This window comes from Pteropus alecto, unplaced genomic scaffold (assembly GCF_000325575.1).
Source record: "Pteropus alecto unplaced genomic scaffold, ASM32557v1 scaffold10, whole genome shotgun sequence".
NCBI classification, from domain to species: domain Eukaryota; kingdom Metazoa; phylum Chordata; class Mammalia; order Chiroptera; family Pteropodidae; genus Pteropus; species Pteropus alecto.
In genome coordinates this window covers 4,862,467-4,879,507 of record NW_006431210.1, presented here as the reverse complement: position 1 = coordinate 4,879,507, position 17,041 = coordinate 4,862,467, and the positions used below count along the sequence as shown (strand labels likewise).

Genomic DNA, 17,041 nt, shown 5'->3' with positions numbered 1-17,041 from the left:
ACCCTAGCAGCCCAGTCTCAGTGTCCACCAATTCAACATTTTGTCCCAAGAATAACAAATGATTTGCTGTCATCTAATCACTTCACATTGTTTCTTGTCTCTAAGAATTTACATTTCCTGTCCCATTTGATTCATGTCTCTTTCCCACTCTTGTCCAACTGGTAAACTCCTATTTGTCCATCCAAATCCAGCACAGAATTCATTTATTCCTGAGAGTTTCTGACCTTTTTAGATTTTACACACTTTATACACTTAAACAACAACAACCACAACATTAAGTTAGATGATTTTTTTTTAACAATGGTCTTTCATATTCATCTGTATATGCTCAGTAATTGAATGTAGTGCCTAACACTCAGAGATGTTAAAAAATGTTTGACAATAAATGTTTGACATATTTATTCAATAAATTAGGTTGGGTTATGTCTTTGTAGATTACCAGGCAGATGTCTTGAACTCTGATACATTATGACAATTTAATTGGATCCTATAGTGGGAACCAACTAAATATTCTAAAAAAATATTGGAATACTTTTGCCTGCTTCACTTTCTTGATTTGGTCAACAGCTGGGCAACAGATATGCGATTTTTCAAAAGTCACTCAAGTTGTGCCCACTAGACAATTAACACCATTTTAGGCAGCCAAGTCTATTTTCATTTAGAAGTAGATCAAAGAGGCAAAGAAAGCTGTGTAAATTTATAAAATGTCAAACCACCAGTTCAATTTTATCAGAGGAAAACAACTGTAAGTCATCCAAAGTATTCTTTTTCTTGTCACTTCTAGATTAGTCCCTTCCTTGCTGGGATCTTAGCATTTTATTATTATTATTATTATTATTATTATTATTATTAACAATATCATAGCTGGGCTTTCTAACTGTTCTCTGTAATTACTGTTTCTTGCTCAAGCACACACGAAACTGCCAGATTACTCTTCTCAAAGCACTCCTTTGATTAAGTAATTTCCCTGCTCAAGAACTTTCGATGGTACCTGTCTACGGAATTAGGTAGGAATTCGAAGGCTAGATTTGCTGCCAGATGTTCTGCCTCAAAGTGTAGAGCCTAACTAATGGCTGATATCTAGTCAGTGCTTTTGATGTTTTCATTGCTTTTTTCATTATGTTCTGGAAACTAACATCAGGAAAACTAGTTGAAGCAAAGTTCTAGTTTGTGTCTTTTCTTATTAATATTGGTGAATTATTAAGAGTAGATGCCTCTTGTTAAACAGACACCACATGGTAAACAAAGTAAAGGCTATCTACATTAAACAAAGGACCTTCCTGAGGGTCTCACATCCTTATTAAAACAGGCACATTACAATATGACAGGTAATACACTTTGGAGAAAGATAAGTGATGTTTTACTTAATGACAATTTATAGAGCTCTCCTAGACGACCAAAGTAGCTTCACAGTTGAAAGCTAACTCATCGTTTCACTATTAAACTTGTAAGTTGCATATTCATCCATGAGCATAATTAAACAAGTCCAGGAGACATGAGAAAAGGATTACTCTTCAGATGGTGGTCAAGCAAACCGGGTGGCCAAGAACATGATGTTCTCTGCTTGTAAACCACCGTTCAGTTGCCAGACTCTACTGCCTGATGGGCTCTTTCAACTCTATTTTTGGCCTTCATCTCTTGCTCTGCTTCTCCAATGCCCTTCTTGGTTTGGATTTTATGTCCTCATCATTTAACACATCAAAGGATCAAAGAATTCAAAGCTTTTCATGCTGCCAGTATTTTATTTAGTTAAAAAAATCAACAAAAAATGAAAAAATTGTGCCCATTTTACTCTTTGCAAGAAAGCGAAATTCAAAGCTAAGATGAAAGCACAAGAAGAACTGTGCAATTCAAAATGAAAACCCACCTTTTCAGATACATGTACCCTATTATAAACTGCACCACCAAATTTTGTGAAATAATTTAAGTATTGTTGATTAAAATCCCTGACGCTAATGTATTCTCAAATTAATCTCTGCCACTTTGTTGTACCAATGGAACATTGGCAGCTTCTCTTTCAATATCCAAAATACCATTTTTGGAACAAATTTGAAGTTTTGATTCATTCAACACACAATTATATTGAGCACCTACTATGGGGTCAGACACTATGTTGGGTGCTGAGCAAGCAAAATGGGATGATTTTCTGATTTCAGAAGAATTCTGGTCTCTAAAGCAGTGCTTCTCAAACTACTTTTTTAAAAAATTAATCTGTGCCCTCTTTTGATAAACGTAAATATCCTCCCACTTCCAAGAAATTCTAACGAACCCTTCTAACACTGAGAATTACTGATACACAGAACATAGACTCTATTTTCTGTGTATCCTTCACAGACCAAATGTCTTTGAGCTTTTACATTTTATTTCAACAGCAACATATTTATTTTCTAGACACAAAACTAGATTAGAATATTAAATATACTTTTTTTGAACCATGCTACGCCCACCCTACCCCTCACCCCTTGCCTTGGAACTGAACTTCAAATTCCTTGCAGCCAGCCCTGTTGAGAATCACTGCTTTAAAGAATTGTGGAGAAAACCAGGCAACCTCCATCTCTCCCCTCCAATCAAGTCTTAAAGGAATTAGAATTTTCCTACCTGACACAACAGCTGGTGGAGTATCATAATCCTGTCTTGGGACTGAATCTTTGAATGAAAAGAGCATGAGAAAGAATGCAATGAAGTACAAAAGAAAATAAAATAGAATTTTAGCTCTAAAACTTGGAAGTGCCCACTGTATGTCATATGGTTGCCTAAGCCCCCTGCCTTCAAGCTCTTAAGGAACTATGACCCCTAGTTTACAGTTGATACAATAGTCTCCATTACCAACACATTGGGCACACTATTAGGACCCATGTGACCTGTGAGGGCAGTACGGTCTATCCCAGAGCGTTGTCATCTTCCTCTGTCTGTCATAATTTTGGTCCCTTTCTTGGGGAATCAGTGTGAAATTTGTACCCTCTCTGACTGACACAAAAATTCTACAAGGCAGCCCATCTGGAAGGGGCCCAGAGCACAATATGAAACAAAGTTCTGGAAGTAAAAATAAAGAATGGAAAATTTAAAAGAGGTAAATGAAAAATGCGCATTCCCATACTCTATGGGGGCTGATGCATTCTGATCACTCAGCTCCGGCTCTGATCCCAGTGGTTGTCAGTCAAGGCCAAGTTGCTTTGTGTGCTGGAATTATGAGAGCAGAGATAAATAGAACAGAATCTATTCAACAGATGATTGTTGTCTCTTTCCAAAGTGCCATTATATTGGAGGTGGCAAATAGCATGGAGAGATTAATTAAACTACGTGGCATCTGTTTCAAAATTTGGGGTTATGTGGAACCATATATATCTGACTTTTTTTTTTTTTTTTTTTTTGAAAATGAAACAGTGGCTTTGGCTTTACACAATTCTTTTAGCTAGAGATCTAAAAAAGAAAAGTGGGACATGGCCTATGGCCCAAGTCCCCCCTTTTAAAAATGAAAAGTTCTAATCTTGCCCCAACTCCCCTTAAAGGAGTAAAAGGACCAGTTATTGCTCACATTCAAATAAACTGCCAAAGCATGGTTTAATAGATGTTCTGTGTGACCTTTATTTCATTATATGATCATTATTTCATTTTAAAAAACTAAAACCTCAAAACTTCATTTTCCCACCTACTTGAAAACTTAATTTGAACAATCACAAACTTTTCCATTTAATCTCCTTGCCACAATGGACAATGTTAATTACTCTCTCATGAGAAGAAAGATTAAAATTTCAACATTGCAAGGCACTTTAACTGGCAAAATCAAACACTGATCAAAGATTCAAAAGCAAATAAACCTTAGGCATGAATTATTTTGCTTCTTGCAACAGGTAAGTGAACTAGTGAGTTGATTATAATCCCCCAAACTAGAATAAGTTGAATCATTTTTAAAGGATCTCCGAATAGTTTAATAATGGTAGTAATTCCTAGTACCTCTTTTAAAAACTGCAATCACATATTACCAGAAACAAACAAAAAGTTAATTTTAAGACCATGCCACTGATCATTTTCCAAAAATATATTTGTAACATTTAAAAATAAATAATAAAAGTAAATTGTACTTTTTGTTGAATACTTGGCAAATGTAGAAAAGTAAAATGATTGGAATAGAAATTATTCTTATTTACATCACCCAGAAATAACCACATTTGTTTTGTATTTCTTACAGCCTTATTTCATAATTTTTTTCATATTGATACTGTACTCTACATATGCAAATTTGCATCCTGCTCTTTTGATTTAAGATTATAAATGACATTCTCCTATTTATTTTAAACTCTTATAACTTCATGCTGTGTTACATTCTGGATGGCTTATGGATGGCTTATGATTTATTTAATCATTCTTTTTCGTAGTGTAAAGAACACTGCATTGAACACCTTATCCAACTGATGCTTTTTTAAACTTAGATTCCTATCATCTCATATCAGTGATTGAGCACGTTTACTTCCTTACATCCTCATTAGCAATGTGTATTACTTTTATAACTTTATTTAATGGGTTATGTGTGTCTGTGTATTTGATTAAATTACTATTTCTTTGATTATTATTTTTTCTTTTTTTTTGGTGTTCTATATTACCCTTTATCAACTATTTGCACTCTTTGGCATTTTATCTATTGGAGTTTTGTATTTTGTTGCTAATTTATTTGAACTCAGGATATATTTTTACACAGGAAAAACTTAATTTCTGCAAATAAACTTTTATGCTAGACTTTCACTTAATGACTATTTATTTTTTGTTTATAAGACTACCTTCAAAGTTCATTTATCTTACAATAAGACTAAACAAATAAAAATCTATTCCCTTTTATCTTTATTTTCTGTCTTGTATTTGACCATTTTTAATTAATTGATATTTTTTCCTGAAAAAAAAAATGTATTTAAAGTGATATTCACTGTCATTTATGAATTCGTTATACTATTTCCTAATCATGTGTCCATTTAACATTATGTTACTTTTTATCAATCTCAGTCCTAATACTTACATTCACAACTAATAATTGAAAAAAAATTGATATTCTTTAAGCAAAATGAATAATTTAGGATTTTTGCCTGACACCATCAGAATTTTAGACGAATAAAGGAGAAATACTGTGACTGAAAAATGTTAGAGAACTCTGGTGAACAAATGGGGTACAATTACAAGATTATCTTCGAGAGTGGCTATGGTTATACCATGGGAATCCAATGATGTCACGCATCACCAGTGATTGGAGAACACAAACAGAACTGCAGATAGGAAGCCTGCAGAACAAAAACTTTATTTCTTTCAACAGATTCCGGTGACATTGTAAGCCACTGGTGACTACCAACTGAACAAATGAAAAGGAGATAAGAAACTTGTAAAACAAGATTGTCATGCAATTTGGCGGTTCTCATAACACAGTAAAATCCCCAGTGGTTTCTGCTAAAGCTTACAATAGAGCGATAAGAAATTATGATAACAAGGCTTTGGTTCTACTCAGGGACTCTTGTGACAAAAAAATTAAACAAAAGCAGAAAAGCTAGAAAATTCTTCGAGGTCAGCAGAGCCCTGGAATAAAACAATTACACAGCTTGCATAAAATTTATTTCTTTTAAAGCCTACAGATTCTGTCCAGTTTAAAAATAGGTAGAGAATTGAACAATAAATATTTGAGGTGGCAAATGGTAGAGAAAGTTTAATTAAACTACATGGTATCTATTTCAAAACTTGGGGTTTTAGGGAACCAAATATATCTGATTTTATGAAGATGAAAAAGAGGCTTTGGCTCAATATACTTCCTTTACCCAGGGATCTTAGAAAAGAAAGTGAGACCTGGCCTATGGCTTAATACCTCTCTTCTAAAAATGAAAAATTCTAATCTAGTTCCAACTCCCCATTAGCCCTGACCACTGCCTACTTTGGATTATTCACTGGATTTCTCTCTGCTCTGCCCTTAGAACCTAGGTATTTCTGGAGCTGAAGTTTCTGTTAATCTTGACTAGTCACTGCTCACACCTTGCAGTGCAGAATTTCAGAGAACTTAGATATTTGTAAGCCTCTGAAAAGTTACTGGTAGGAGAGAGACATGCTCAGATAATTTTAGATTGACTGGCTGGGCAACATAATGGATAATGGATTGGAGGAAATTGAGATAAGAAGCAGGAAGAACAGTTAGGAGACTATTATAATTAATCAAACAAGGCCCAGGAAGAGCATCTAGAAATGTGAAGTAAGGGATGTATTTGACAAATGTCTATGAGACAAAATTGGTGGGACTTGAAAAGTAATTTTATCTGTTGGTGAGAGAGAAGGAGAGCCTAGACTGAGTTCTGGGTGTAACATTTGACTACGTGGGTAAATGGTCATGAAATTGACTTAAGAAGAAATAAAAAGCAAGAATGTATAAGAGGAAGGGGGTCAGTGGGAAAGAAGCTTGGGGAAGCTAATGAGATTAGTTTGGGTCATGCTGACAGATGTCAGAGTGAGATGTACATGGAATAGTTAGCACGTAGTTAGATAAATCAGTCTAAAATTTTAAGATGAGGTAAGCATTTAGGAGTCTTTGGCATAGCAAGCAGAGTTCAAAACCATGAGAGTGGATGAGACTGCTTAAGGAAATCATGTCAAAGAAAAGAAGAAGCAATGGCTAGAGAGGTTAGAGGAGAACTAGGAAAACTCTGGGCAGGAGTCACAATCTGAGAGTTTTTAGGACAAACTGGGTGCAACATTCAAATATAAACATTTTCTATTAAAATCCAAATATTTAGCTTATCTTAAAAAATTGGAAGCTGAGGCCACTCTAGGTCTGTATGCCCATGTCGTGATAGCTACCTGGAGTTGAGCAGTGACTGTCCTCTTTAGACAAAGTATCATGTTCCAGGCAGCCAAAGGCCCCATCTCTCCTTACTTACTGTTCATCCAACAATCAGGCAGAGATGTTATTAGTATTGCATTAAAAATGTCTTTAACTTAAAATACAATCTCCAAAATCATGTATATTTATATTATATGACATAGGTAAATATAGACCAAATTGGACTTTATATTTCTAGGATTTTTTTGCTTGAGCTCAGTCAACTTTATTCATTAATGTAACTTAGCTGGCCTCTATACACTTTTGGATTTACAACCCTGGAAGAGTATATTAGATGCTAAGGAAGTGGAAACTTGAAAGAAATGTTATGCGAAATGAAATAGAGCAGGCCAGTGAATTGTGCTGTGGACTTGATAGTTTCCTACATCCCTTTGGGTGACCTGGATGAGGTGACCATCTGTATGAAGCCGCTGGAGGTAGGGGAGTAAGGACAGCTCATTTGATAAGCATCTAGTACTAGGTGTCACACATTCTATTAGGTATGTCACATATATCATTCCATTTAACACTGGCAACTCTTCTGGGATGTAAATATTATTTTTTGCACTTTGTGAAAGAGGAAATACAAGTTCAGAGGTTAAATAACCTGTATAAACATGCATAGTTAATAAGGGGCCAAGCCAGGCTTTGAAGATGAGTTTGATTCCAGTGCCCACTGTTCTTTCCATGACAACAGGCCACCTTCCAAGCAATGATAAAGTATTTGAAAAGGTGCAATAGGTGGGGAAATTTGGTAGTTATTCCAAATGCCAGTCAAAAATTCACATAAAATGAATCTATGATGGCATATTAAAGTATAAGAACGACAGTTGAAGAAAAATGTATAACAATATATACACATAGTGATATTTTCTTGACTAATTCAACAAAGTAATACTGTTTTCCCACTGTCTTTCCAGAACCTTATGAAATTTTAAACCTTTGCAAAACATCAATTTATATAAATCTTATACCTACGCATTATTTAGAACAAATTTGAGGGGAGAAAAGAATGAAAAAAAGCTAGAGAAAAATTGGTACTAAAAATAAGCCATATGCTTAAAACATTTGCTAAGAACAAAAAGGGGGGTATATATCATTATTGAATGATTTGGTTATTACCAGCTGGGTAAAAATTGTGGTCTTGTATAACTGTGTTCTTGTTGAAAATGTTTAAATACTAATCGTAATATATGTTATTGATCAATAACTATTATAATTCTGAATCTGTTCTATATATTTTAGCTTATTTTTCAATTCCCCAAAGTATTCAGTCATATTCTCAATTAAACTTAGCTCTTATATTTTTTCAAGTTTGCAAATTTGAACTTCAGGAAGTCAGCTGGCTTTGCTTTTGATTCAAAGGAGTAGGATTTATAAAGTGTTTTTTGCTAAACTTTGCATTATAACTCCCTCTTTTATCAGATTCCAGGTTGTCAATATAATAAAATCGTGATACTTCACTTACTGAGAATTTATGGTCCCTTAAGAAAATTAAAGCTGGTATGAAGGAAAATCTATAGTGGACCCATGAGAAACTTCAGGTCCTCCCAATACTATTCTTGGGGTCTGTTTTGTTAGTAAATGAACGAAGTGACAGCAAATAATCCTTATACATTGCTAAAAGCTCTAGAAATATCTTCAAATTCTATCTCCCTGGTGAAAATCTGCTGTACCACAGGGTAGAGTTAAATGTCATTTTAGACATGACTTTTAAAAGTCTAGGTCAGAGACCTAAGAAATCATTTGACCCAGTGCAAGCCTTCAGATAAGTAAAGTATCATCAATTGCATTTTATAGGTTCAGCAACTGAAGCCTCAGAGATAAGCACTTCATTTACATTAATAAAACTAGATTTCTTTATTGAAACAAAGTGACTCCTTCCATTAGTTATATGAACTTTCTTCCTATTTAGAACAGATTATTGAGGCCTCAATGGACATGTTAGAAAGTTCTTATATTCCAAAAAGCCCAAGTCAGCACATCTATGTGGAAAGCAAACAATTGCTTTATGGTAAAATTTCCAATATATAGCTGGTGTACATAGTATATATCGATACTTGGAGATGATGCTAGCATAATTGTAAAGAATCATAGAAACGGTGACTCTGAGACATGTGAGGTTTAAAAACATAGAGGCATATAGTCAAAGGGGCCCCATATATCATCATATTCAATACTTCAACCGGGGGGTGGGGTGTGGAAATTAAGACTGGAAGATATTGTCTTCCCTAGGACAGATAGAAACAGTAGGGCTCAATCAAGATTTTAATCTAGAATTTCCGACTCCTAGTACAGTGCTCTTTCTATAATACTTAAGCTGCCTCAGTCAGAAGAAAGTAGATTTTTTCCTTTCTACATCTTTAAAAATCACAAAATTATCTGCATTAAAATTTATAAAAAATAAAAACTTATCAATGGTGTCACATGAGAGGTTGAATTTGATGTTTTTCGTTGCTCTCTATAATGGAAATTAACAAAGTTGTAGTATTCCATGTTGTATCGGACATTTGCCTTCTTGACCATTTGGGGAATTATCTTTGAATAGATGTTTAAAAAACAAAGTTTTGATTATGATTTCAAATGCCTTAGTTGTAAAATCAAGGTTGCAATAGGCATTTTTTAATATATTTTTCCCCTAAGGAAAAATAATGGCTAGTCAAAAGTAGGCTGACCTATAAAAAAAGATCAAGTACATTACATTCCTTTCTTATTTTTCAACATCTTCTATGTCGACATATTAAAAGGAAGATGAAAAGAACTCGATTATGTCAGGTTCTCAATTTCTTTTTATTGATTTAAGCATTGAAAATAAATAAAAAGGCCTGTATATTAGTAATAGCCATTGGCTCCTCACTTATGAATAACCTGGGAATGATATATTAGCTGAAGTAGTAAGCATCTGGGAAAAGAAAAACAGGTTTAAGTGTATTAAGTTACAAGGTCTAGATTTGCAGGTGCATGCATAAAGACACTTTTCCAAAAAACAGACATTATACCTCGTGGATTGTGTCTTGAGAACAAGAAGTAACTCAAATTCAAATGCAATGCAGTAGAACCTTCAGCCTTGTCAAGTGAGTAAGTGTGTCCCAAAATTGAATATGTATGCAAATGCAACTTATTTGGTATAGAACCAATTTTTCTGATAATGCCAGTGAGAACTGAGTATGGCACCTTATTGAGGAAGTCCAAGAAAACAAAACAAATCAAACTCTTCAACTCACCGTTCCTGTTGTGCCCAAAGAAAGATGATTCATCTGTTGTGTCAAGGGGCCCATCATGTTTGCTGGCTGCATTGACATAGGATGATCCATTGTCGGTGTAATCACAGCACCCTAAAAACACACAAAAAGTCCATCTGAAAACACGTTCCATAAGGAAGGAAACTTTAAAAAAAAAATAAACACAGTAAAAGAGTCAGCATCCAATGTGTTCGACTATGTATAATTTTTATATCAATCCATGTCCTTTTAGGTTCATTTAAATATATAACATTAGCAATTTCCTTTCCTCTGATGTGATTTATCTCTGATTTGTCTAAATTGCCTGTCATTTACAATTCCAATATTCAATGTAGAATGTATTCTAAGATATTGTATATATTCCCTCGCATTGTTCTAAATACAATTCCTCTGACGGATAAAAAATGAATACTATGGGAATTCTCTAGTTTTTATTGATATTGAATAAGAATTTTGGTTTATGCCACTTAGCCATGATTTATACAGCTAATTCTTGATCACTTCAATACAATCTACCACTGAGAGGATAAGGCTGGTCCAGATGTGTTTCTTAACTGGATATCTTTGAAAGATATATTAAAATCTAATATAACTGTTTGGAATGCAAGAAATAACAGAGATTTTAAGAAAATTTCTGTCCATATACAAAGTGTCACATGGTTACTGTGATAGAGCCAGGCCATATTACCCTCCCTCTCTTTTTCCTCTATTGGACTATGTTGTCTTAATTGACTAACGTAAAGAAGGGAATAATATTTTTTATAAATTGAAAATCTAGGTTTGAATAGAATCTTTGATGTTATATAATTCCAATTTTTTATTTTAAAGATGATGACAAAGGCAGAAACTTGTGCTATAACAACTCATTTAAATACTCAATGGTAATAAAATTATTAGGTATCTGAATGCTATTTTTTCTGTAAACATTATTTTTTCATTATGTGATTTTTTTTCCAAATCAGTAAATGTTTTGAAGAAATAAAACTAGGACAGATTCATGTAGATAGCAAGAACTCAGACCCCAAATTAATTACCCACGAGCAAATGTATCCTAAAACTCTTTTTGCGCAAGATGATTAATTTCTCATGTTATTATATAAATCCAACTTCCTGACTGTATTTCTTAAAGGATCAGGCTATCACTTTGCTTTTTTTTTTTCTTATGGGTTCCTCCCCTTAATGTGGAGGGAGTACAGCAACTGAGGCAAATATTTGGAAATACTTGATACACAGTGAGCTTTGTTCCAACAGGCATTAGGATTTGAGCTAGAATCAATCAGAAAACATATATGCTATGTTTTGCTATGCTACGTTATGTTATAGGTCTGTAGCTTGTAAATATATACAGTTGTGTATTTGTGTTCTTTGAATTTTGTGATGTTTCTGTGAATTGCCACTCATCAGGATGCTTCTTGAATGAGGGGCATAAGATAAGCTTTACTTATAATTCAGAGACATATTACTTCTTTTTCTTGCTGTCTGAATTTAACAAAAGTGCCTTTATTTTATATTAAAAACAAAAACAAACTTACTGGCCTTCATTTCAGGTATCAGCTGTGCCAGACCAGAAGTAAACATTTTACAAAGAACTGGAGTTCTTAAATCACTTAGAGAAAAACTACAGGATAACTTCAGAGTAAAGACAAGTCCTAAAACATTTTTTCCAACCAAAAAGTGGCACTTTCACAACATTTTAATACTTAGTAGGCGCAAGACTTCAATACTCTACTTGAACTTGAGACTTCATCTATCTTTTTAGAATATTTGCCCCTAGAGAGAGTCTAACATACAGGTAACTGTCACAATCCTGGAAATCCCTCAATTCTAAACAACCCGCCCTAGCCATACAAAAGATTGTTTTTCATAAAATAGAGATAAAGACCAAATTGTGTTTGGTAAGGATACTTTCTTCTCAGTGCTCTAGGGGTGACCTCATTTCCCAGTGGTGGGGAGAGGTAGACTTTAGTCTTTGTTTGGAAGGCAGTATGCAAATGAGATATGCGAGCATTTGACAGATGAATTAAAATCCATGCATGATAAGAAGGATTGAATACCTGCATTTGGAGTTAATTTAGGAAAGATTGTCTGGTCTCTTTAAAGAATCCTTTCTCAGAAAGTGTTTGGGGATTCGTTTGATTACAGATGCCAGAGTGAGTGCTGCTTCTGCGTATAAACCAAAATCCTGGCAATCAAAGGGAAGAGTGGGAAGGGATTTGTCATAATTTGGAATTCTAAATAGCAGCACTAGGTACAGAGTATAAAAAGATATAAAGGAGACATTTTTTCCTAACTAGAGCAGTTATTGCAAATAGAGGAACAATAAAATAATAATTCTTGGGGGAAGATATATACGGATATACATTCTTGTTCATATTTAGTAAAAATATTAAATAAAAAAAAGACTCCCATAAATTATTAAAAACAGAAATTCCTTAACAGTTTCAGGGAGTGGAGAACTTTACAATCAGTGGGTAGGTTGGAAGTGAAAGACAGGAACTCCTTGGAGAAACAAATTTTTTGATACTTTTTAGGGAAAACCAAAGAGTTTGAAGTGTTGGTTATCTACAATAAAGAATAGTGTTTGCCAGCCACTTTCCTCATCAGTGATTATAGAATCTCATTTGTAAAGTGTAAGATATTAAATTAAAAAACTGAAGAGCAAAAAGAAAGGAAAACAACAACAATGAAAAGAAAACAAAAACCTTCAGTTGTTAAGGAAAAACAAGTGCTCTCAACTATAATTGTACCTCATTAAATATACTGTCAAATCCATTCTCATCCAATCCATTTAAGCCACAGACTGAGGAGTGTTTCGTGACAGATGTTGCCAACACATTTAGGGTAATTTCATTTACTCGAAATGTATAGAATGTGCTGTCTGACGGAGTTTACTTGGCAAATGGCAAGGCAAGAGGAAACAGATTTTTCATTTTAGCATCTCCGGATGTCTGGGTTTGTTCAATGTTTATGCTGCAAAGAAAAATACTGTAACATGCTGTAATTTCACTAAAAAGCACAATGACCAAACAGCTGATGGAAATGTCTGGTCTATTTTAGCCACTGCCTCTGCAATACAAAGCTACTCATACTCTAGAGATGTAGGGAGGATCTGGTTGCCCTAGTTCTGAAATAAACAACTTCAACAGTAATTTAGATAAAGTTTCCAAAGATCATTGATGTGGAGTAAACATAGCTGACCTAAGGCCATAAAAATATCTGTTAGCCTTCTGCAATAGCGAAAAGAAATTTTAGGTCTTGGAGAGTTCATCAATATTTTAATTCCCCAACTGTAATATAGGATCATTGGCAAATTAGGGAAAACATATGCAGGCTCTCTCCCAACAAGAGCACCCACAGTTGGATTAAAACCTATATTAATGCCAGGACATGGACTATAGTGAGAAGAATTACTTGTATGGCTATTCCTGTGACTGTCAGTACTCCAGTCCTGTGCCATTCCAATTTATGGTCTGTGTACCAGCAGTAGCAGAATTAGAATTAATATCAGAATCTCTGGGCTTTGGGCCTTGGAATCTGTGTTTCAAAAAGCTTTCCAGATGATTTTGATGCACTCTAAAGTTTGTGAAGTGTGCTCTGTCTATAAACTGTTACTGTATTGTACTGTTATAGTTCTTAGACACAAATGATTGATTTTATTTATACTGTTTTCTCAATTATTTATTTTAAACCAGTTTTGTGATAGGGCATGAGACTTTATAGTAATAATCCTATTATATCTTGTTTAAAAATGCAAAGAGGCCAAGCCTACATTTTTGATAAGCTGAAATGGGGCAATTGTCTGAATAATTCAGGCCTATGCCTGATGATCTAACATGCTTCCACTTGATCAGTTTTGCTTGTGTCGTAGCATATTTGAGAATTTTTCCTACATGAAATCTTGTTAAGCCTTGAATTTGAAATAACAGGAATGTAAAAGTAAAATGTAAAACTTTATTTGGATAATATGTGAAAAGAAAAGAAAAGAAATATCACCCGTTATTCCCCTCCCGTTGTATTTAGATGTCTCATGTCAAAATATCTGTGGTCCATATTGTGCTCTTCCCTATAGTGACTTATGCAAAACTACAGGACTTTTTTTTATAATAATCATTCGACGTGACTTAAAAAAAGTGACTTAAAACAATGTCATTTAAAGTTGTCTTCTTTCTTGTCTGTATGTTTTTCTGCCTCTGTCAATTTTTAATATTTCTAATCTAGTTAGAAAATAATATTTCTAATCTAGTTAGAAAATAATCTAGTTGTGTACACCAGACTATTTTTAGCACATGAAATTGGAGTGCAGAGAATGCTAAGAGCTTACAAGTAACTTAGTTAGTGTAAATGACTTTCCAATAGCAAGGATGATTTAATAATATAAATGGCATAAAGGTAGTTTGTTTAACCAGGGGAATAGCTATCCAAATGCAGTGTCCTGCAATATTACTGGGCAATGTTCCTTGTAGTAGTATATGTAAAGATGTTTAATCTTTTTCTTTTGTGATATTGGCATCAATGTTTTGTTGTTGTTGTTCTGTTTTTGTTTTTGTTTTTAGCAGGAGGGTGCTGGGTAAGGTTTAAGAAGGACTGCTGCTGTGGGAAGAGAAAAAAACAAAAGGAGCAGGAAAACTCTCCTCACCCCTCCATCCGTTAGAAACACTCATTAATCCTCAACTACCTTGATAAATTTCCAGCCAACTTGGATGGGGCAGTCTGACTTGAAAACAAATTATATTTGGAATCCCAAAAGCTGTGGCAGTGCTGGGAGATATGACTTTAACTTTGGAAGCGTTTTGGAAAGAGCGCGGACAGACGTCGGCAGTATGGGAGAATGATGGATAGCCAAGGTAAGCTGGGAAGTTGGACTGCCCCTAGCATACCATTTTAGCACTTAATCCCTTCCTTCTTCTTATTATTCTCTAATTGCTTCTTTCAGTATTATATCTTTTAAGAGGTTAAGAGTTATGTTTACATACTCTTTATAATCCCCATAAATAGGAATTACACACAGTAGATACTCAAAAGAGCTTTTGTGAATTAATTTTCTATATCACTGCCTCTGTTCAGTTAAATAAAAAATGGCTAACACTTACCAACATTTTTTATTTAGAATGTTCATACTTAGCGGGCCTAAATCATGTCTGCTTGTTCACCACTGTCAGTTTGTAGTGTCTTCATGCTGTCTATAGTATGAGGCACATAATATATATGCTTTATAAATACTGGTTGGAAGAATGATGAAAGAACAAAATTTCAAATCAAAAGGTACTTAAAAATGCATGATTGAGATTACTAGTTAAAATGGAGCATTTCAAAGCTTTTGGGAAAACTTGTTCTTACAAAGGGCAGTTCAGTTTTAAAATCATGGTTTGGCACATATATTTGTGCATTTATTAATATCTTCGACCACCATTTCCTTAAAGATAAGATCCAAAATTTACTTGGTGTAAAAAGTTCTATTAATACTACCATAACATATTTGTGGAAATTCAAATAAAAAGTACCTGTGTATATGCACATGCCAGTGGTTCTCAACCACGGGCCATTTTGCTTTATCCAGAAGAAACATTTGACAATGTCAGGAGACCTTTTTGCTTGTCAAACTGGGGAAGGGATGCTACCAATACCTAGAGGCCATTGGCAGTAGAGGTCATCCTATGACAAACACACAGGACACTTCCCTACAACAAAGAATTATTGCACCAAAAACACCATTAGTGCTGAGGTTCAGAAACTATAGGATATACAGACATATTCATAAGCTCCATTTATACACAATTAGAAAGATTTGAAACTGCAGTCATTAGATAATGGCACAAAATACCTATCTTCTTTCTGCTAACAGTAGGTCTTAGCTTCTGAATCAAGTTTATATATGTGATATAAAACAGTTTCTTAAAGACCTGACGTCTAAATCAACTGCCTAAATTCTTTAATTTATCAATGAAAGGATACAAGGCTATTATTATGTGACTTCCAATGGCTATATGTTTATTAGTTCAAATTGCTACTTATTTTGGAAATATGCTAACTAGAAATATGGTTGGGTTTCTCTTTCCTAAATTTAGATGGATTTGATTGGTATAATAGTTGAACTGCTACCTAGAGAGGCATAGCTGTGGGCTATGATGTTTAGAAGTAGGCCATTTTCCATCGTCATATGATAAATTTAGAACAGTTATGTACACAGCTTATCTAAAGCAAGAATATCTATTAGCTATAAGAAGAGGTTTTTTTTCTTTTGCTCTAAATATTCTCAAAATACTTTCCATTTCTGCTTTTTGATTCAGTTATCATTAATTGGAATTGTTTTTCAAAAATATGCAATATTAAAAGACATTAAAACCAAATTAGTTTTAACCATGGAGTCCCCTTTAAAGGAATCCTAATTATATACTGTGCCTATTCAACTGTGAATAATGGTTTCAATTATTGGTTAAGTACCTATTTATACAATAGTGTTATTTTGAATAAGAACATAAAGTTGAAATGTCACATTGAAGGATTCCTGACAAAAGTAGGTACATAGATAATTAGGATTATCAACAATGCTTTATTGAATCCTTTGGAGTTTTATGCTTAAAACTGAAGAAATTTGTTTAGCAGTGACTTTTGATGTTTTCAACAAGCTTCTTTCAATTCCTATAGGTCAAAATGGCTTTTAAATATGTTACATTATTGACAGAGAGTTGAAAATTTGAAGACATGGGACCAAATGATCAAATGGTTTTGTTGACTGAAGTTCAATATAGAACAATTAGTTCTTTTTGTCATTAAATTTGTACACTTAGTTAAAACTGTAAAAAAAATTTTATTATGTAGGTGGGTTACTATATTATTTTCCTTTCTACATTTCCACTTAAAGGGATCATAGTTGCTGAGCCAATAGAAATATTTAATGTGCATGGAAGGATCTCAAGTCTTCTCCAGTGAGCTTATGGCTTCAACAACAAAGGGTGAA

General features: G+C 34.0%; 1 protein-coding gene across 15 annotated transcripts in view; it reads right to left on the bottom strand.

The window, feature by feature from the left end:
• The window catches only part of RBMS3 (RNA binding motif single stranded interacting protein 3), a 631,961-nt gene that overhangs the window by 51,732 nt on the left and 563,188 nt on the right, over positions 1–17,041 (bottom strand). For 11 of the 15 annotated variants that reach the window (XM_006905714.3, XM_015597384.2, XM_025039137.1 and 8 more), the window contains 2 exons: positions 10,066–10,176; positions 2,599–2,646 (listed from right to left, as the gene is read on the bottom strand). In XM_006905714.3, coding sequence (XP_006905776.1) covers positions 2,599–2,646; positions 10,066–10,176 — 159 coding nt within the window. The remainder of the gene's footprint in view (positions 1–2,598; positions 2,647–10,065; positions 10,177–17,041) is intronic. The other 4 variants (XM_015597377.2, XM_025039130.1, XM_025039144.1 and 1 more) reach the window with 1 other exon arrangement.